At 53.4% G+C, this 19,180-nt stretch overlaps 8 protein-coding genes across 8 annotated transcripts; 4 read left to right on the top strand and 4 right to left on the bottom strand.

The window, feature by feature from the left end:
* Window positions 1–1,961: 1,961 nt before the first annotated feature.
* On the top strand, window positions 1,962–4,505 carry G6M90_00g045950 (uncharacterized protein; the record flags this gene model as incomplete). Its single annotated transcript, XM_014689236.1, has 1 exon — window positions 1,962–4,505. One exon carries the CDS (start codon window positions 1,962–1,964, stop codon window positions 4,503–4,505), a length of 2,544 nt encoding a protein of 847 aa, XP_014544722.1.
* Window positions 4,506–5,260: 755 nt separating this feature from the next.
* SEC14 (SEC14 cytosolic factor) lies at window positions 5,261–6,820 on the top strand (the record flags this gene model as incomplete). The annotated part of the gene is made up of 3 exons (XM_014689235.1): window positions 5,261–5,487; window positions 5,609–5,750; window positions 5,834–6,820. 3 exons carry the CDS (start codon window positions 5,261–5,263, stop codon window positions 6,818–6,820), a joined length of 1,356 nt encoding a protein of 451 aa, XP_014544721.1.
* Window positions 6,821–7,208: 388 nt separating this feature from the next.
* On the bottom strand, window positions 7,209–7,862 carry G6M90_00g045930 (uncharacterized protein; the record flags this gene model as incomplete). The annotated part of the gene is made up of 1 exon (XM_014689234.1): window positions 7,209–7,862. The coding sequence occupies one exon, from the start codon at window positions 7,860–7,862 to the stop codon at window positions 7,209–7,211; it is 654 nt and encodes a 217-aa protein (XP_014544720.1).
* Window positions 7,863–9,003: 1,141 nt separating this feature from the next.
* Window positions 9,004–9,666, top strand: gst3 (Glutathione S-transferase 3; the record flags this gene model as incomplete). Its single annotated transcript, XM_014689233.1, has 1 exon — window positions 9,004–9,666. The coding sequence occupies one exon, from the start codon at window positions 9,004–9,006 to the stop codon at window positions 9,664–9,666; it is 663 nt and encodes a 220-aa protein (XP_014544719.1).
* Window positions 9,667–10,293: 627 nt separating this feature from the next.
* Window positions 10,294–10,993, top strand: G6M90_00g045910 (uncharacterized protein; the record flags this gene model as incomplete). Its single annotated transcript, XM_014689232.1, has 3 exons — window positions 10,294–10,472; window positions 10,546–10,628; window positions 10,710–10,993. The coding sequence occupies 3 exons, from the start codon at window positions 10,294–10,296 to the stop codon at window positions 10,991–10,993; spliced, it is 546 nt and encodes a 181-aa protein (XP_014544718.1).
* Window positions 10,994–11,244: 251 nt separating this feature from the next.
* FUS6_0 (Efflux pump FUS6) lies at window positions 11,245–13,055 on the bottom strand (the record flags this gene model as incomplete). Its single annotated transcript, XM_066130404.1, has 4 exons — window positions 11,245–11,570; window positions 11,629–12,353; window positions 12,408–12,872; window positions 12,934–13,055. 4 exons carry the CDS (start codon window positions 13,053–13,055, stop codon window positions 11,245–11,247), a joined length of 1,638 nt encoding a protein of 545 aa, XP_065986593.1.
* A 1,095-nt stretch (window positions 13,056–14,150) lies between these two features.
* Window positions 14,151–15,083, bottom strand: G6M90_00g045890 (uncharacterized protein; the record flags this gene model as incomplete). The annotated part of the gene is made up of 1 exon (XM_014689230.1): window positions 14,151–15,083. One exon carries the CDS (start codon window positions 15,081–15,083, stop codon window positions 14,151–14,153), a length of 933 nt encoding a protein of 310 aa, XP_014544716.1.
* Window positions 15,084–16,176: 1,093 nt separating this feature from the next.
* Window positions 16,177–17,244, bottom strand: MRS2_0 (Mitochondrial inner membrane magnesium transporter MRS2; the record flags this gene model as incomplete). Its single annotated transcript, XM_014689229.1, has 3 exons — window positions 16,177–16,447; window positions 16,507–17,132; window positions 17,188–17,244. 3 exons carry the CDS (start codon window positions 17,242–17,244, stop codon window positions 16,177–16,179), a joined length of 954 nt encoding a protein of 317 aa, XP_014544715.1.
* Window positions 17,245–19,180: the final 1,936 nt, after the last annotated feature.

Below are 19,180 nucleotides of genomic sequence, written 5' to 3'. Positions count from 1 at the left end.
GCATTATAAAGCTGCCATTATATTCATCATGCATGGAAAGATTCAGCTTATTGGGCTCACGGCATATATACATACTCTCTCTGGTGGCAAGTGGGTCAAAGTGGCCAGTGTCAACGGCCCTACACTTAAAAAATACAATACATGCGATACTGGACTAGATATGATCAAATACCACGTATGCTAATTGAGGGACGATTTGACTTTTGTCAGGTTTGCGCTCTCGGGTTTACGATACCACTATCACCATCATCACGATACGGCCAGCCAACCAAACTAGGAAGGCACGTGCATCATGAAACAACATGGTCCTTCCTCAGGCTGTAAATTTCCACAACGATAGAAAAAAGGACCGTGACATTTCGATTTTCTCCACAGATTCCAAAATCACATCAAACATCAAGCCAGAAAAGGCTGACACTTATGCCTGCTCCCGTCAATCAGCATTATTAATATTGGCATGAACAACCGCACAAGCTTACAATGGTGCTTTGCGACGTTCCGCACCACAAAAAAAAAGCGCAGCCAACTTGGTCGACCCGCCATGACACCGAATCCTTGTCATTGCGTCCTTGTACTTTACTACGTACGTACATACGTACATGCATACATGGTTCGGTAACTGCTCAAGCCTTGGCCAATTCACGATTGAGTCTTGGTGATGAGCGCAGGGGCACACCTTTCTGCTTGAACGGGGATGAACACAGCCCCATTTCGACTCCATCGCGGCATCCATCAGAGACGGCAACCCCTGACGAACGGCAAGCTCGGCGACTAACACAACGCTGCCACGCTCCAAGCCAAGATGCGGGACTTGAGCCTCTGTCTCCATTGGCTCCATTCTGGCAGCCTTGGCGTTAAATCCGCCGGAAACTACGTCTGTAATACTAGTACTTGAAAGTCGAGAGAGTAGGGGCTGTGCCGACAACACAGACTTGCATGTCAACGGGAAGCGGGCCAGGAGCGCCATGATGAGTCTCCAAGGCTAGGGCAATGCCGGTGTCCGAAGCATCTCGTGCTTTTTGACAAAATTTCGGGCTGGTCCACTCAACTGCCCTGGAGACCAGGGGGCGCACCACGTTGGGCTTGGCCGCTGTCTGCGTACAGGATGCACATCTACTCATGCACGATGGCAGCATGACAGCCCCAAACTGGCTACCAACGTACGGCTCGCAGTGGCGGAGTTGGCGGGGTCGGCATCAGCTTGTCCGGAGTACTACTACATGTTCCTGTGTCGTCTTGAAAGCAAACACAACTACTCCGTACTCCGTACAAAATGAGGCGCTCGGATGCAGCGCCGTCAGTCACTTCGCCTCATTAGCCAAGCGAAAGAAGTCAACCCCACAGGCACAAGGGAATGTGCCACTTGGACCCAAACCGAAGCGCCCAAAATGTCATCAGAGTGACACTGACCAGGTCTGCTGTCTGGCAGGCTGAACCTGGCCTGGTTCCTCAACGAATTGCCGTACATGGAACGGAGTAAGGAGTAGGTTACTTGATTACTCCATTGTGTTCAATTGGTGGCGCTCGATCAGAATAATCTGACCCAATCCACGGGGATGCCCCTTGATTTACGTCCTTATATTCTGTGACATCAGCCCCAGTGGTTAGTCTCCAACGTTTTCACAGCATTTCGTTGCACTGAGCTCGCGAGTTCTGTCCCATAGAAACTCGTTAGGGCAATATCCTTTATAAATCAAGGACCAATTACGCCTCAGCACTAGTTCCCTCGGTCGACTGAAGTCGAGTGTGTTTGTGTGTAGCGCCACAGTCGAGACTCGACACCACGAGGGCCGGTGGCAGCCTCTTGTCTAGCCCGTCTGCACGAGATTGCCCGGCTCTTTGAAATTTGGCACTATCTTGTTGATTTATCAGTTTCCGGATCTTTACACGCTTGAACCTTTTATTCTCTCGTTTCTCAAATACACAACCGACGGCTGTGAGTCCTGACCCATGCTCTGAACATGGCAGACAGCCTCAGCCCCGTGCCCCAAGGCGACCGGCCCATCCTGGAACGTCGCCGGTCCAAGAACCCGTTAAGGAATATGATGCAACACCTCACGGTAGAACCACCCGACGATGATGATGGGTCACCACGCCGAGAATCTCTCATCCGACGCCTGAGCTGGCGCAAAAGTCGGAGTCCTTCAGCACACTCCGATACGTCCACTCCCACCTCTGCAACCGTCCGTAATGTTGACCGAGCCTTATGCACATCTTGCTCAAGTCTAGCTGTTGATATAGAGTCCCTCTTTGATGAAGTTGACTCTTCCTTTACAAAAGTCCTCCATCCAGGCGCCGTGGACGCCTTTGACAAGAAGGAGTACTTCATCTCGCGGCTTCGAGGGCTCGAAGAGGACAAATGGTCGACAACGTGCCCATTGTGCAGACTCTTTTGGTCAGTCCATGTACCGGGCGATGGGGAAGGTGATTATAGCTTGTCTGCGTTTTCAAGTCGAGACACCAATTATCTCATCGACCCTATCAAAATGTTCGACATGGACCACCAAGCGAGGGCCAAGGCGAGAGGCTGGGCCCCTGGCTACCTGGCAGTTACACCAAAGAAGACTGGTTCTGGTGCAAAAAGCTGGGAGCCCCAGCCGGATTGGTTTCGAGAAGGAGGAATGCTATATAGGACGCTCCCGCCAGCGTCCCTGGAGCCATTCTCTGCGCGAGGGCGAGTGAGAACTAATGAGAGGAGTACGCCAGAGCCACCGGCCCTGCTGACAGACTCGGCTTCGCTCCAGAAAGGAATTTGGGGAAGGGAAATCGGTCAATCAGCGGATATGTCTATTGCTCGTAACTGGTTGCAATTTTGCGACAGACATCACCAAGGACGATGTGGGCGTCGCCAGGTCGCACGAGAACTTGCGGGATTCAGACTCATTGACTGCACTCGATCCCCACCACAGGCGGTCGAGCGGCCGCTGAGTGAAGACTATGTTGCTCTGAGTTATGTATCTGGGAGCAACGTGACAGACCCCTGGCCAAAAGCAATACGGGACGCTGTTGCGGTGACTCGAGAGCTTGGATTTCGCTATTTGTGGGTTGATCGCTTTTGCATCGATCCAACCAGGTTGCAGGAAAGAATGCATCAAATTAGCCGCATGGATGAAATATTTGAAGGGGCTGCGGTGACCATTATCGCTGCTCATGGCAAGGACTCCATGCAAGGTCTGCCCGGCGTGGGCTCGACTACAAGGCTTGAGCAGCCCAAGTACAAATTTACCGACGGAAATGTCACCCTTGTTTCCAGCATGCGAGATCCTCGGCTTGAAATAAAGGAATCGGTTTGGTATACACGCGGCTGGACTTATCAGGAAGGCCTGATAGCGAGGCGGCGCCTTGTATTTACAGGACAGCAGATGTACTGGGAGTGCGAGGGCATGTCATGCCCGGAAACCCTCGTCCTGCCACTTGCCGCGTACTATGACAGAGAGCAAGAAAAGATGTGCGATTTTGTACGGCCAGGCTTATTCAACGGGTTGTCTTACATTGATGGTAGCTGGGAAGTTTGGAAGAAGCTGCCGCAAAGCATGGAAGAGCCCAGCACCCTCAGCATTTTCCGAACCTGGGATCAGCATATTATTGAGTACACCAAGCGTCAGCTTACGTACGATGAAGACTCACTGAGTGCTTTCATGGGAATTACGAGACGCCTGGAGAAGACTCTTGGAAAGGACAAGCTCGGGAGCATTGTTGGGATCCCCCTATGGTGCCCAATCACCGATAACACGACGCGTCCCGGGCCGGCTCGAACCAAGCTCCTGTTTGCCTTGACGACTAGCTTTTGGCATCACAAGGGAGATGAACAGCCGCAGAGAAGACGCCATTTGCCCAGCTGGACATGGGCTGGCTGGCGAGGGGCAGTGCAACTATACTCATCCATTATCGTGATTGAGCAAGACGGCACAAGCAAAGAAAAGAAGCTTTTGAACCACCACTATGTGAGCGCCACGCAGTTGACTAGGAACGATTCTTCATCTGTGAAATGGGCATACTCGCCAGAGATGGCGGTCCTTGGCTCCAACGGTCAGGTTGTTTACGACTTCTCTGCCGCGAGTGGAGCTCCTACATTTCCGCCGGGCCGCTATCTGCTGCGCATTACCAACCCGTTGGTTCTCGATAAAGTCAAGGCACGGGTCCACAACGGCGGGTGGATATTTAACGATGTTTGTGTCGATGTACGACTCAGTCGCGGCCGGGGCACGGAACCGAGCGCAACTGCACCCTTGGCATCCGGCGTCAATAAGCCCAGTGCAATTCGAGAATACCTAGAGCATCATGCTCGCGGTGAGCAAATGACAGTGCTGTGGTTTGTCGAAGAAGCCACCATTTTGCTCTTGGTTATTGAGAAGACTGAATCCGGATCCTGGGAACGTGTTGGAAGGGCACGAATGGGGTTCGGTGAAGACGCAAAGGACGTGGTGCGATGGTTTGGCAGCTTGGAAGTTTTGATTAATCACCTCCCCCTACGTCGACTCGGATCCGACATTTTGATAGAGTAGACAATGTCCATTCTGGTCTTGCACGGTTGAGTATCAAGAGCCCTGGATAGTGACACATTGCAACTGGGAGTTTCAGGAGGGACATTGCTAGGCAAAGCATTTATGTTGGCAAGGCGCTTGGGTCACCATTGGAAGCCGGAGAGGCGGAACAGAAGATTGAGCCATGAATGACAGCTGAAGAGGAACAGGAACCTCATGTCGGCGAATCAAGTCGGCCTGCACATCCAACCGTTGTGTATGGAATACGTAGTTAGCATTGTAAAATATTTGTAATCATAATACCATAGCATATTTTTCGACTTGTATATTCTGTCCTGCTTCCTTCCCAAAACGGTACCACCAACAAGCACTCCTTCCATCTCCGTGCGATCGAGGCGATGGTGTCAATTACCATCACAACGCCAGCGACGAGCGACAACAGAGAACCCTGAAACCCCAGGCTACAGACCATGCGGTGAGACATTTGCGCCTTCAATCAAAGCCTCCCATGGCCATATCGGCCTTCGGGGCGCGACGGAGGGCGGGAAGCGGAAATGTCCATCCCCACACCACCTTTTAGCCCGTCTGACGGACCTTTGCAAATCTCCGTCAGTCCCAGCGTTTGTTAGAGAAAAAAAAAAGTGAGGTCAGCAAAATCAGAGCCTCACCAACTCCCACCTCTTTCCGCCCTCTTCCATCCTGAAACGGTCTGCAATCGTCGTCTACCCTGGCCATTGTCGATACAGCAGCTTCATTCCTCAACGGATATAACCGCCATGACAGCTGATCTTGCCCCCGCAGCGTCCGCCACATCCGGCACTTCCGTGCCAGCCACGCGGGTAAAATCGTCCGCATCGACGACGAGCCAGTTTGGATATCCGCGCGGACACTTGGGACACCTGAGCGGGCATGAGGCCGAGGCATTGGACCAGTTCAAGAATCTTTTGGAGGAGAGGGGCGCTTGGAAGAGAGAACCTGCCAGTCACGACGACCAGACGTTGCTGTAAGTACTAATCTTGCGCCGTTGAGCCGTCCACCGGGATGGATACGTCTAGGGGGCTCTAAACGGTCAATGACGTTTTTTGCTTGGCCGTGCTAATTTTTCTCTTTCTCCCCTCTTGTAGTCGCTATTTACGTGCGCGTCGCTGGGTAGTGGAGGATGCTTACAAGCAGTTCAAAGACACGGAGGACTGGAGGAGCGCGAATCACATCGACACGCTGTATCGCACCATTGAGCTGGATGCGTACGAGCAAAGCAGACGACTGGTTGGTTTCCCCCCCCCCGTGCAACTTGACGCTCCACAGAAGCCGGCAACAAAAACTAACATTGAAATCCTGCGGGCCTCCAGTATCCGCAATGGACGGGTCGTCGCGATCGTCGCGGAATCCCCCTCTACGTGTTTGAAATCAAGAACCTCGACTCCAAAACCGTCTCCGAATACGAGCGAGTCGGCGCCAAGTCCACCTTCTCCGACGCCCAGACCGATGGCAAGACAAGCCCCGGGCTGCTGCGCCTGTTCGCGCTGTACGAGAACCTGACGCGCTTCAGCCAGCCGTTTTGCACGCAGCTCACGGACCGAGAGTTCCCCGACGTGCCCATCACCATGAGCACCAACATTGTGGACGTCTCGGGCGTCGGGCTGAAGCAGTTCTGGAACCTCAAGGGCCACATGCAGGCGGCCAGCCAGCTCGCCACGGCGCACTACCCCGAGACGCTGGACCGCATCTTCATCATCGGCGCGCCCTTCTTCTTCAGCACCGTATGGGGCTGGATCAAGCGCTGGTTCGACCCCATCACGGTGTCGAAAATCTTTGTCCTGAGCCCGCACGAGGTCAGGCCCACGCTCGAGGCGTTCATCGAGCCGCGCAACATTCCCAAAAAGTACGGCGGCGAGCTGGACTTTTCCTTTGGGCAGCTGAGCGTGCCGGATCCGAGCTGGGAGGGGGTCGTCGCGTGGGAGAATGGGTATTCGTCGTTCCCGAGCGGCCCCCTGCTGTGGGAGGACGTCGACGACGGCAAGAGGGCGGCGTGCGTCGCGCTGGGCAAAGACAAGGGCGCGCCTAGGAATGTGCGCATCTGCACGGTGCCAAAGACGTGGCCGGCCGAGGAGGACGCGCAGACGCAGACCGACGGGCAGGGGGTGACGGCGGAGGGGACCCAGACGAATGGCGAGGTGTCGGAGGGCACGCAGACGGCTGACGAGACGAGAGACGACGGCGCGCAGACTGAGGAGGCGGACGGGATTACGAATGGCGAGATTGTGGAGAAGTTGAAGCTGACGGAGGACAAGACGGCTGCTGCGCAGGTTGAGGTTGCGCCGGCTGCTGCTGCTTAGACGGACCGCTTGGATGATTTTTGTGTATTTGCCTGCCTGGAATAGACGCATGTATGCATACTGGGTATACGATGAGTTGGAACATGATGTAGTGGGATAAAAGGGGGGAAGGGGGGGCTGGGTTGTTAGGCACGGGTTATCTTGTCTTTTTTATTCCTGGATGTTGGTCATTGGACCGTTTTGAAAACAATTCTCAAGCGCATATTCTAGCAATACCCATAGGCGCAGTGTAAAGTCTATATATATTACGATTCGCAACATGTTTCCGTGGTGTGCCTCTATTCTATGCAATGTATCTTGACCACTGTGACGGTCCTCCAGTCAGGCACCTTGAACATTCGACCTCCTCTCCATAAGTCAACCTCGCTTCATCGTCCAATGTCAAATGTCAAACACTGCCTTTTCGAACGCTCCTCCTCCTCCGCCAGTCGTCCACGCCCTTCTCAATCTCGGCCCAGCACACCCCGTCCCTGACCAACCTCATGGTAATCCCCAGCCGCTCCGTCTCCTGGTTCCTGCTCTCGTCGTCAAAGAACAAAATGTCCTCGAAGTCGACGCCCGCCCTCCGCTGCAGCAGCTCAATGTGGCGGATCTTGCTGCCGGGGTATATCTCCAGCCCGGCGTCGAAGGCGTCCAGGGCCCGGCGGGGCCGCGCGTCTCCCTCCTGCGCCGGCGGCAGGTGCAGCATCTTCAGGAGGTCCCTGGCCAGGGCGGGCGCGTGGGTTCGCGACGCGACGCCGAGCTTGACGGGCGAGCCGGCGCGGGGGAGGAGCTGCAGGATCTGGGGGACGTCGGGGTAGAAGGTGTACTCTTCGCCGTGGCGATCTGTGGCGAGGGAGTGCGCGGCGTTGGGCTTGAGCGGGGGCGTGACGTGGGTGTCTACCCAGAAGGGCCAGAGGGTGTAGTCGAGGTCGAAGACGATGAGCTTGGGGAGTGGGAGGGTTGGGTCTGTCAGTGACGGGGGGATCTGGGGGGCGGGCGATGCGGTGAGGGTCGGGGAGGCGGATGTGAGGGACGGTTGCTTGGAGAGTTTGCGTGGCATTTTCGGCTGCGGGTTGGTGGGAGGCCGAGGGATATGTCAAGTTGGCGAGGGATGTGCGTGGCGTGGGCTTTGGTGTTGAGGGGTGCCATCAAATGCATCTATGGATGACGCAGGCGGGAGGTGAATTGACATTTGGTGCCTGACATGGCGAGCGCCACGGGGATGAATTGATGCATGTGGTGTCAATACGGAACAGTGGGGGCCTCAATGCCGTCTTGTTGGGTGAGTACCTGGCCGACATTAATTTTTGACGGGCAGTTTTGCGGTGCGCATCCGGCTGCGATGCCATGGTGCCGGGTTGGCGATACTTGGAGCCGTGAGTTGGAGGAATTTGGGGCAACGCGGCGTGGAATGATGTACTTGGTCATTGATAGAAATGACAGGCAATGCACGCATCACAGGTTTTGGGGCCAGCTATTTGCCGGGTTGGGTCTGGTAGATGAATGAGGACAAGAGAGGATATAACAATCCTTGTCTGTTTTTCAGCTTCAGTCACTTTTCCCACGGATGCTTTGGGCCAGCGACGAACTAATATACATATATGCAGAGACAAACCAGAGTTTTTAGCAACATTCTTCCACCCGCGAAATACGAGCCCGAGAGCCTGCGAATGCCGAATCCTGCAGCAGCCGGTGGATCCATGAATTCAATGTTCCTACAGCACGTGGCCGACAAGTCGACAACTTGACCCTGATGCCTCGCCTTGCGTATTATTACGTGCAAGGGCTGGTATAGGGCCCTCATATCAAGGGTCATCGACTCACAGAAACGATAGAATAGGACGAATGGGGGAGCAAAAAACTTTGACAACCTTGAATCGCTCCATGCCCGAGGAGGCAGATGTTGCAGATGTTGGAGATTGTGAAATGCCGGCCTCGATACGGAGTAGATGGAGTCGCTTCTTGACGTAACCGCGTTCCATAACCATGGCAGGCAGCGTCATCAAGCCGATGAAAGTGGTGCCAGGCACGTATCCACACGTAGCCTCCTGAGTCCTAGCCAAGTTGAACCCGTCATCCATCTCTGGTGTTTTCAAGCCGGTCCTATTCCGTCCTGTGCTCCTCGTCATCTTTTCCTCTCCTGCACACCATCCTCACCCACGTACATACACCGCACGCAATAACACGCCTCGACAGCCGCCATGGGTCTCACCGTCCACCACCTCGGCGTCTCGCAGTCCGAACGGATCCCCTTTCTCTGCGAGGAACTAGGCGTCGAGTACACCCTCAAGCTCTACAAGCGGGCGCCCACGCTCGCCCCGGACGAGTACAAGGCCCTCCATCCGCAGGGCACCGCGCCCGTCATCCAGGACGGCGACGTGACGCTCGCAGAGAGCGGCGCCTGCATGGAATACATCAGCCGCAGGTTCGCCAGCGGCAAGCTCTTCGTCGAGCCCTCCGACCCGGCGTACGCAGACTTCATCTACTGGTGGCACTGGGCCAACGGGACCTTCCAACCGACCGTGGGCAGGGTCATGATGGCGCGGGCTGCCGGCATGGCTGGCGATCACTGGCTTGTCGCCCTGGGCCAGAGCCGACTAGAGGCCGCGCTGGGCGAGTTGAACAAGCGCCTCGGGAGTCACAAGTGGCTTGCGGGCGAGCAGTTTTCTGCGGCCGATGTCATGCTCATGTTTTCGTTGACGACGATGAGGTACTGGGCGCCGTATAGTCTGGACGGGTACCCCGGCATATTGGGGTATATTGAGCGCGTGAGCAGGCGGGAGGCCTATCAGAGGGCCATGAAGAAGTCGGATCCGGACATGGAGCTGGTCTTGGGGGCGGAGGCGCCGGCGTCGATTGTTTGAAGGGGTACTTGGTTGGAGGAATTAAAGGCCCATGAGGATATGTAGCTTGGGCTGATGTGTTCGCGACTCTATTTACCGCGATTCATGAAACCATTTGCCGCCGATGCTAGTTGGGCTTGAAGTGAATATGGAAGCCAGCGTAGCACGACCTTGATGGATGTGGAGTGACCGTTGGCCAGACGGGTTGGAGAAGTGTTTTGTGCTGTGTCTGGATGACCAACCCGTCCAACTACTCTGTACATCTGTGCTCGGTAGCAACATGACTGAGTAGCTGCGTGAAGATATGACGCCATGGCGCTGATGGTAAGCCGAAGCCGAGCCCCAGTCGCCGGCGCCGCCTAATACAGCCATCAATGGCCACAAAAGCCAGTCGGCTGGAAGCGTCTGGTCATTCATCAAATGACCTGCATCAACGCAGCGGGGCCTTGGCCCAGGATGGCCGTGATTCATGCGGGGGCTTGGCGTCGCTGACATATCAGGGTTGATGCATGTCGCGATGCCAGCTTTATCAATCAGCACGCCATCGCATCGACATGCTCGCCTCGCCTCGCCTTGTCCATCTCCATCTCCTGCTCCATCGCCAGAGCGCCAGAACAAAGGAACGACAAGACTGAGACCCTCCCCAAGATGCCCAACCCCTGGGACTACACGTATGCCTCGCCGCTCGCCGGCTTTGAAGATGCGCCTCCGCTGTCCACCGACACAAACGACGACGGGAAGAGCCTCGTGAACCCTCCACGGGACGGACTGAGCGAGGCCTACCGCAGCTTCGCATGGCCCTTGAAGACGGACCGCCGCGGTGGCTTGTGCGTCGGATCCCTCGCTCCCCTGATGTCGACCCGGCGTCTTCCTGTCGCGGCGCGACTGACATGGGCGCAGTGACATACACGTGTATTACTTGCAGCAGAACCCGGAGCAAGCCAAGTACGCACGCGAGCTTTGGGAGCGCATTCGACGCGAGTGTAAGTCAGCACCCTGCACATATACCTATAAGTACTTGGTATGCACGCAACGTCTTGGTCGTGCTGACGGCAAACGCCAAGTCCCTGAGCTGAGAGTGTACAAATTCTGGGATCGCCCCATCGGGCCTCACCCGGTGGCCATGTTCGAGGTCAACGTCTTTACTCCCGCGCAGTTCGGGGCCTTTGTCGCATGGCTCGCCATTTGGCGCGGACCCTTGTCTGCACTTATTCACCCCAACACTACTGTGCACCAAGGTGAGGCGGCCAACGAGGTCGAGTTGCGCGATCACACGGAGCGCGCGATTTGGATGGGCGAGAGGTTGCCGCTGGATTGGGCGCCCTTCAGACCTCAGTCGCACGAGTAAATGGCCGGTGATGTGAGTCGTCTCTGTGCTGTTTATTTTGTGCTAGCACAAATCAGACTGTCATAATGAAGAGGCCTTGGAGCACAAATAATCGTACTAGTTACCCTAATATCTTACGCCATGCATTTGCGCCATTGCTCTGGGCTAGAACCAAGTTCATTATTTCAATCGTGACCCTACGCCGTTATAAATGTCGCCGACTAACACCAAAACAAATTGTGGCATTCATCATACCTCTTCATGCGTCCACATCATTCATTCTCATCGCCCGTCCTTCTTTCCGGGCTTGTCCGGGGTCCCTCAGGTTCAGACTGATTGTTGCGCCGCAGCCAGTACGCGACAAGTGCTAGTATCACTGCAGCTCCCGAAACTGCCGTTGCTACCATCATGTCCGTTCGAAATGCCTCTGCAAATGCCATCTTGACCGACTGGCTTTGTGAACCAGGCGCCTGGGACTCTCGTTTCCCGACAGGCAGCAGGCCTCCCTGTGTCTTGGTCCGGAGTATCGCTGTCGACGCGGCGATTCCCAAACTGCCGCCAAATATACGCAGTTGAGCAAGAATGCCCTGGGCCGGTGCTAGTTACTATCAGCAACAAACAACTCATTGGATAAGTTGATACACGCCGCTACGTACCGTAATGCTTTGGCGCCACCTTGATAGATGCAATCATTGTGCTTGACGACACCGTGAGGCCGAAGCCCATTCCACATAGCGCAATGAACCCCAGCAGCTTCGCGCCATCAAGCTCCTGAGTGGACAGTGTCGTTAACAGTCCACAGCCCAATACCATTAAACACGAGCCTGCTAGTAGTGTTTCCGTGATGACCGGCGTCTTTGAGTTGACTGCGCCACTGACAACGCTGCCCAGAGCAACAGCAACCAGCATTGGCAGCAGCATAACACCGGCCAACAGAGCAGATTTGCCCCCGACAATTTGGATCCTCAGCGGGACAATATAGATCAAGAGCAAGTATGGCAGCCCCAGAAGGAGGGTGTTTATCACCCCAGAGGTATAGACGACGCTGCGAAAGATTCCAAGAGGGAGGACTGGGATGAACCGTCTCGACAGGCGGTATTCAACGCCGTATTCCCAGAGCATCAAGGCGCCCCAGCACACGACGCCCACGACAAGGGGCGCAATGAAGACGGCCGAGCCCCAGCTGTTGCCGTGGGACGCGGTCCCGGGTGTTTGCCCTGCGTTCTGGAAGGAAAAGACGACAAGAACGGCGGCGGCAACGGTGAGAAAAGCTCCAGGCCAGTCCAGTTGTTTCCACGAGTGCCTTTCATGATGCGGGAGGTGTCTCCGATTCGGCCAGCTGAAGACGAACGTGGCCAACGATGCCGCCCCGATGGGACCACTATATCCATGTCAGCGGTAGGTCCCGTGTTCAGCCAGATGACGAGAGACATGCTTGATCCAGAAAACCCATCTCCAGCTCGTGTAGCTTGCCAACAGACCGCCCAGAACCGGGCCCAACACCCCGGACATGGCAACGACCAGGCCAATCATGGCGGCAATATACTGCCTCAAATGAACCGGACTGAGCTCCGACAGCATGACCATGGACAAGGAATACAGCCCCGAGCCGCCTATGCCCTGAAGCGCCCGAAACGCAATGAGCTGATGCAAGGTCCGGGCGAACCCGCATGCCAGCGAGAAGGCCACGAAGACGACGTACGCGACGACAAAGGCGTCCCGGCGCCCGGTGATGTCTGATATGCGAGAGAAGACGACAGAAAAGCCCATGTACGCGAGGGTGTAGGAGAGAGCGACCCAGTTGACGCTGTTGAGGTCGCGGAACTCGGTGCCGACGGCGTAGAGGCATGTGGCGACGATGGACGTGTCCACCATGGAGAGGAAGAGGCCCAGACATACTCTACCATGTATTTGTTTAGCGGCTAGTTCTTTTCGTCGTCGTGGGAAATCACTTTGCTTACCCGACGCATAGGATCCAGAACCGTGCTAGAGGGATTGGCGGCGGCTTGGTGCTCTCCGTCTGGACTGTCGATGTAAAGGAATGGGCAGAAGCTCGTCCTTCATGCCGGCCGTGTTGAGACATGTGCTACGAGAATAAACGGACCAAGGTGAAACAAATAATGTCGAAAAATGAAGTCTTTATTGCTTGTTTTTGTGCCATGTGAAAGCATATCGTGGTCTATCCGGTATAGTAGCATCTTTAAGGGGCGCGGAATAGTCCAGGCCCCCGGGAATAAAAAAAAAGTGATGTGCTTACTCGCCTCGGGCACAAGTCCCGGCAACTTCCAGAAACCTATTCGCAATCGCTTAAGCCTGCCCAATCATGACCAAACACCGACATCGAGCATCTTCACGGTGGAGTGGGGAAGCCCGGCGACAGCTTAATGTTGCGGCTACACAAAGCTTGGGCACCACATCAGCTGAATACTATACATACTGTTGGCTCGTCGACGGCACCTTTGGTCTCACTCTCACTCTCACTCTCACTGTCTTGCTGACAGCTGTGGCTTACTTCGCACTCGCTTAAGAGTGACAGATTCGGGAACATGCGCTAGCAAGGCCAATCGGGTTGGAACTTGGAAGCAGAGGCGGGATCGGGCTGTGCCTTTACGGGACAATTCCATTTCAGGGTAGCGCCATGAGGGGAGCCATGAGGGGAGCATTCAATGTTACGTGAGCGTGTTTTGATATTGTCGTACGGGCAGGGACATGATAGCCGAATGATCTCTGCCTTGGACTTTGTGACTCCACATCGTGGCCATCCTGGTTCTTTATTCTGGTCCTTGAGAGATGAGATGGTGCCGACATGCAGCCTTGGCACCAATGTGAAATTGTACTCCGTACATCCTACAAGGTTACATTGCCCGTGTGCAAGATAAGACACGTTTGATCCCCGACAAAATATCGTGGTTGAGCTTGTCTTGTTGCCGATGGGAGAAAATATTTTGTATCCAAGAGTCCACCAGTCTGTTGACTGAACCCTGAATCTGGTATTCCCGGTACCAACACTAGTTATGGAGAGTTCTGCTTCTTGTTCTTCTCTTTTTTTTTTCTAATATTCGCCAGGTGACGGGCCCGTAGGTGTTACAAAAAGGCCATTTCCGCAAGCTCAGTCTTGCGAGAAGATGTCGAGAAATATACCAAGGCAGCCACACACACACACCAAGGGCTGAACTTGTTACACATGGTCCAGGATCCCTGCTGGGCAATTCTGCAGTGCCAACGATCGCCATCTAGCCCACTGTTCTACCATGAGAGGATGCGCGTCCGGTTTCTGCTCCCGCAGCGTCTGAGTGTCGTGCATCCATGGCTTGCCAGCAGCAGTGAAGTGAATGATGGCCGCTTGGTCATACAAAGCCCGTAGCTGTTCGTCTGTCGCACTGCCATTAGACCTAGGGCCCATCCACAGGGGAATGTTCCAATCTTCCCAGTGACTATTGAGCGTCACATATCTCTCGCTCAATCGATCTCCTCGCTCGGCGAATAGGTCGTTGATAAGGTCCATGTCGTACTTGTCAGGCTCTATACTTGTCGCAGCCGCCTGGACCCTATCCCACATCGGTTTGCCTGGCCTGATCAACATGCAAGTGCTGGTGATCTTGCCATTGCTAATCCAATAAGCGGTTGGAGCCATAAAATCCGTCATTTGAGTGTCGAAAATCTTGTCCAGGTTTTGAAGTATTAGTTGGTCGGCGTCGAGCGCCAGCAATCTCCGGATCGAAGAATCGTATTCGTGCAATTTAAAGGCCGCTAGTTTCAAGAGACATCCCTTGTAGTATGAGACGCTGTTTGCGTGAAGTGGCAGAGGCGTTTCATGGATCATGTTTACGTTTTTCGCCGCCAGGGCGTCTTGCATGGCTCGGGAAACACCACCAGATATAATGGCGAAAATGCGATATCTTGTGCCCATTAAATGCTGGAGGATGTGCGCGTTAACCAACACTGAGCAGGCATAGTCGTCGCTGTCGGCGTAGAAGACATACGCATTATATGCGCTTGGTGTGTCACGCACACGGAGAGTTTGCCAGAAAATGCAGATGATTATGAAAGCAGGAACACACAGCAGTAATAGTTGAATATGAAACTTGGGTCGAGAGCAAAGGACCAGCATTTTTGATATTGACGTCCATGAGGTAGAGAAGGACAGCAACAAACCATGGTGGTGGGATGACTGTATTGTAAAAGTATGCTTGTTCAATACATATATTTCTTTGCACTTCGGCTTGTACGAAGTGAATGACTCGGGATTCTAAAAGCAGCCTATGAACAAGGAATTAATGCCAAGAGGTCGAGTTATTGAGGCATCGTAAGGTGCTGCTCCTCCACTATTTAATGGACGCTGGTTGTACAGTCCATTGACCCCTTGAATTATTCTTCATGCGTGACCTGGCACGGCAGCTGGTAGCAGGGGGTAATGCATTAACTATGGCTTATATATTCTAGGAAATCAGGTGTCAAGAGAGGTTTCATATAAAAGCTTTTTTAATTGGTTATTAGCCCCCTGCCAGGTCACGTATATAGAATGATTCAAGGGTCGGACTGTATGTGGTTGTACGGAGTAAAAGTTGCATAAAGCTCCAAGTTCAGTTGTCGTATTCCGTAATGATTCATGTGTCCTAAATACCGTCTCCAGGCATCGCTGGACACCAGGGTGTTGTGGATAACAGCTTCAGCCTACTGATAGACTATTAATATTGTAGAATTGATGAGATTAAAATTTGCGGAGCAATACGAGATAGCCCGGAAGTATTAGGATTCTCCGCCCGGGGCGAGGATATTGGGACGGGTTTGCCATTATGATTTCCCACGGCTTCACTCTATTTTATTCAATCGTTCAATTTGTCAATTCCGCCAACAGCCAACAAAGTTATTGCCAGGCTTAGATGGTCGGCTTCATGTTGAGGCTCCCGGTTGCCAGAGTGGCCTTATTTGTGGACCCCAGACTTGTCTTGTCGTAGAGGCAAGGGTGGAGCTTGGCATTGATGCGAAAAATATTTGACGTGAGGCGACTGGGTCCGGGTAGCAAGAAAATAAGTTGTTGCAGTCTTGCAGACAGACTATGGTTCTTGGAGGGATGGGTATTCCTGAATAATCCCGCTCGGATAAGGACACCTTGATTTTCTCTCGACATGAGGTCGCATGTTTCCCCTTCAACATGTTGTCTTGTACGTCTGTATACCTCATGCTGCAAGTCAGTACCAGGTTTAGCCAAGAAACCCTTTGTTGCGCTTCATTGTGACCCGTCTGAGATTTCCAACGATTCTCAAGCCAAACCAACCGGCGCCGGCGATACACGTAACGGAACCTGCCGACACCACCACGAAGCCCAAATCCGCTTCGGTAAGCACATTCTGGATGTTCATTCCATAAAATGAAGCCACAAATGTGCCTGTTCCCAGGGCCAGTGTACAGGAGATGAACTTCAAATGCAGAAGCATGAGCGAATTCCGGTTTGTATCTAAAATTGTTTGCACGCTGGCATGCCGTCGTCAGTGTGACTCGAGACTGGGTGTTAATCTGAATTGAACGCTTACATGTCATCCGTATTCTTGATCATTGAGGTCAAACTCTGTGCATCCTGTGCAATTTCATCGCATATAGCGTAGTACGATTCCAACATGGACTCCACCTCAGCAAGGTCCTCAGGCCCATGGACATTCTGAGCGTTGTCCGTTAAATACAAGGCAGAAAGGCTGTCGTTGCTCTCAAGGATGTCATCTAGGACTGTCCGCACAAGTTTTGCCTTGTGTTCAAACGCACTGGCCTGCTTGGACAGCTTCAGTAGCATACGGAGCTTCTGTCGATCGATGTTCTCCTCGAGTTCTGCGAGAAGACTGATGACTGGGGTACGCACAGATTCCAATTCATTCCCTAATTCGATGACAACCGCATTAAGAACTGCATCTAGAACTTCAAACTCATATGGTGGAGGTGCAACTCCATCAGTACGGTCTGGTCGCATCTTGGTTTGAAGGTCTTCGACAAACGAGGCTTGAACGCTTGAGGTGCGTGTGCCGTCCATGTCGAAAAGCAAAACGCGATCTCGTTTAATTAAGACCTTCAGGTATAGGAGATTCAGTAGTATAACTGTAGGCCGTATGTCGATATGGGGCAAGTTTGATGTATCAATCTTGCGCATGTCACGGGGGAGCAGCCCGTACTGACGGCTCAGCTTGTTAGCTTACGGAGTGATTTTGAAGGAGTTGCATGCTCACTCTCGTAACAAGTTCAGTCTTCTTCAGCCTCCCGTTTGCAATCAGTACCTGGCCCATTGGCCCGAATTCCGTACATCTTAATTGTGGCACAAGGCCAGCCTTCCTCGGTTGGTGACTCTGGCGATGCAGCGTTGAGCTTATGCTGCTTCTTTTCTGGTCTCCAGCATCCTGCGGCTGGGATAACCACCTCTGCAGAGTTGAGGATGAACGTGGTCTTTCGGCACCATTGACCCTGGCATGGAACGGCCGAGCCTTGTGACTGTGCCAATCAAGCAGCCTGGCAAGGAAGCAATTGCCACGGCCGTCATGTCGCACGTAATTTTGCGCAAATGGCCGCGTCCCCCGTGGCATTGATGTCGGAATCTGGGCCACATGCATACATTGACATGTAATGGTCGTTGCCTGCAGTAGTAATACCTGAGAAAACTCGAAGAGACGCGACGCGTTCACCTGAATCCACATCCTGCTCCGTCAGCGGAAAAGATGTGGCATGATAAATGACAGCCCCTATCTGATCGCGTCGATATTGATCGTGACGTCCATATTCTGGTACTCTGCTGCCTCTTGGAGCCAACGCAGCTCAATTAATTAGCAGCCCGTATACGAATGCAAGTAGGCCAAGTTTCCGAACCCAATTTGCAGACCGATGTCAGCTCTGGCCTAGGCGTGTTTGTGCAGCCTGGTCAACTTGGCAATCTCTCCGCTGTGGGCCAGTGGAGACGATGCCGACATCTTTTGCCCCCTCGCATCTTCCGGCAAGCCTTTTACCTGTGGCGCGGTTTGATGACGCTGTTGTGGGATTGAATGTGCGAGGTCAGGTAGAAGATCACGTTTGCGAGGAAGGTCAAGCGACTAGACCTAGGTACGTACCTAGGTACTTAAGTAAAGTAGGAAAGTGCCCACAGCTCTTAACACCAACACGGCAGGATCGCGATGATGCAGCAAGATGCGTACTGGCATTAAAACTCCAGCTAAGAGGAGTAATAAAAGGTCATCTAGACTAGTAATAAATTGAAGTTCAAATATTGCTTGTGCCTATGGTAGTGTAGTATTCGTGGACTCATTGAAGAAGCAAAGTTGGAAGGCTTTTCCGCAACAAGGAACCAAAAACACGACATTCCAAGAACTACCCTGCAGCTTCCAAACTTGAGTAGTTTGTCAAACTTCGACAAGGCACGTGTAGTCCTGTAGCATGCGACGTCAGCCTTTTCTCCATACGAAAACGAGATGAAAGGAGGAGTGTCGATCGTTTCCAGCTAACGATGCTGCTGACGGACACGGGCATGGCGCTGCCGCTGTCGCTGTCAAAAAACGGGGGGTGTTACTGCATACCAATATACCAGACGCTTGTCCACCGCTTGAAAAGGCTCAGAGCCAACGGTCAAGTTCGGAAGCATTTGATCCCAGCCAACGATCGGTGTTGCACACAGAGGGGTCCTGATATACCTCTGCGTTGCGGTGCAGCATCCTTGGTTATTATGCGTCTTCTTGCATTTCTTGATTTGCGATTCTTTGCCATTGTCAGTTCCGTGCACAGTACGTACTTCTGCCTGGCCGCACTTGCCCTGCTTGTACGCACTTTCCTTATCGCACACAGATGCCATCCATCACAACAGGGAATAATCAGCTTAGGCTCCCATAACCCCAGCATTTCCCCTCTCGATTGGTTCCCATCATTACTGTCAATATCCTCATCACCTTCGCCAACACGATTCTCTCAAACGTTTCAACAGGTTGTTGTCGAGCATGTCCTCTCCGCCACGCTGGGAGGGAGAGCATTCAGGTCCGCAGCTGGAGTGAGTTCTAAAAAAAGCCCCCCAAGAGCTCTTCCTGCGCTTCTTAAACCGAACTGAACTCGTAGTTTGGTCATTATTTATTCTTTTGCAGTCAAAAATGGCCCCGATGCATGTGTTTTCACCCATCGTGAATGGTTCTTATCCGGTCTAGACGGCTGTCTTCCAGCTTGCGCCACCAAAGTCGCCGTTGAATTTAC

Source organism: Metarhizium brunneum, chromosome 2, assembly GCF_013426205.1.
Source record: "Metarhizium brunneum chromosome 2, complete sequence".
NCBI lineage: Eukaryota > Fungi > Ascomycota > Sordariomycetes > Hypocreales > Clavicipitaceae > Metarhizium > Metarhizium brunneum.
This window is presented reverse-complemented; position numbering and strand designations above follow the sequence as displayed.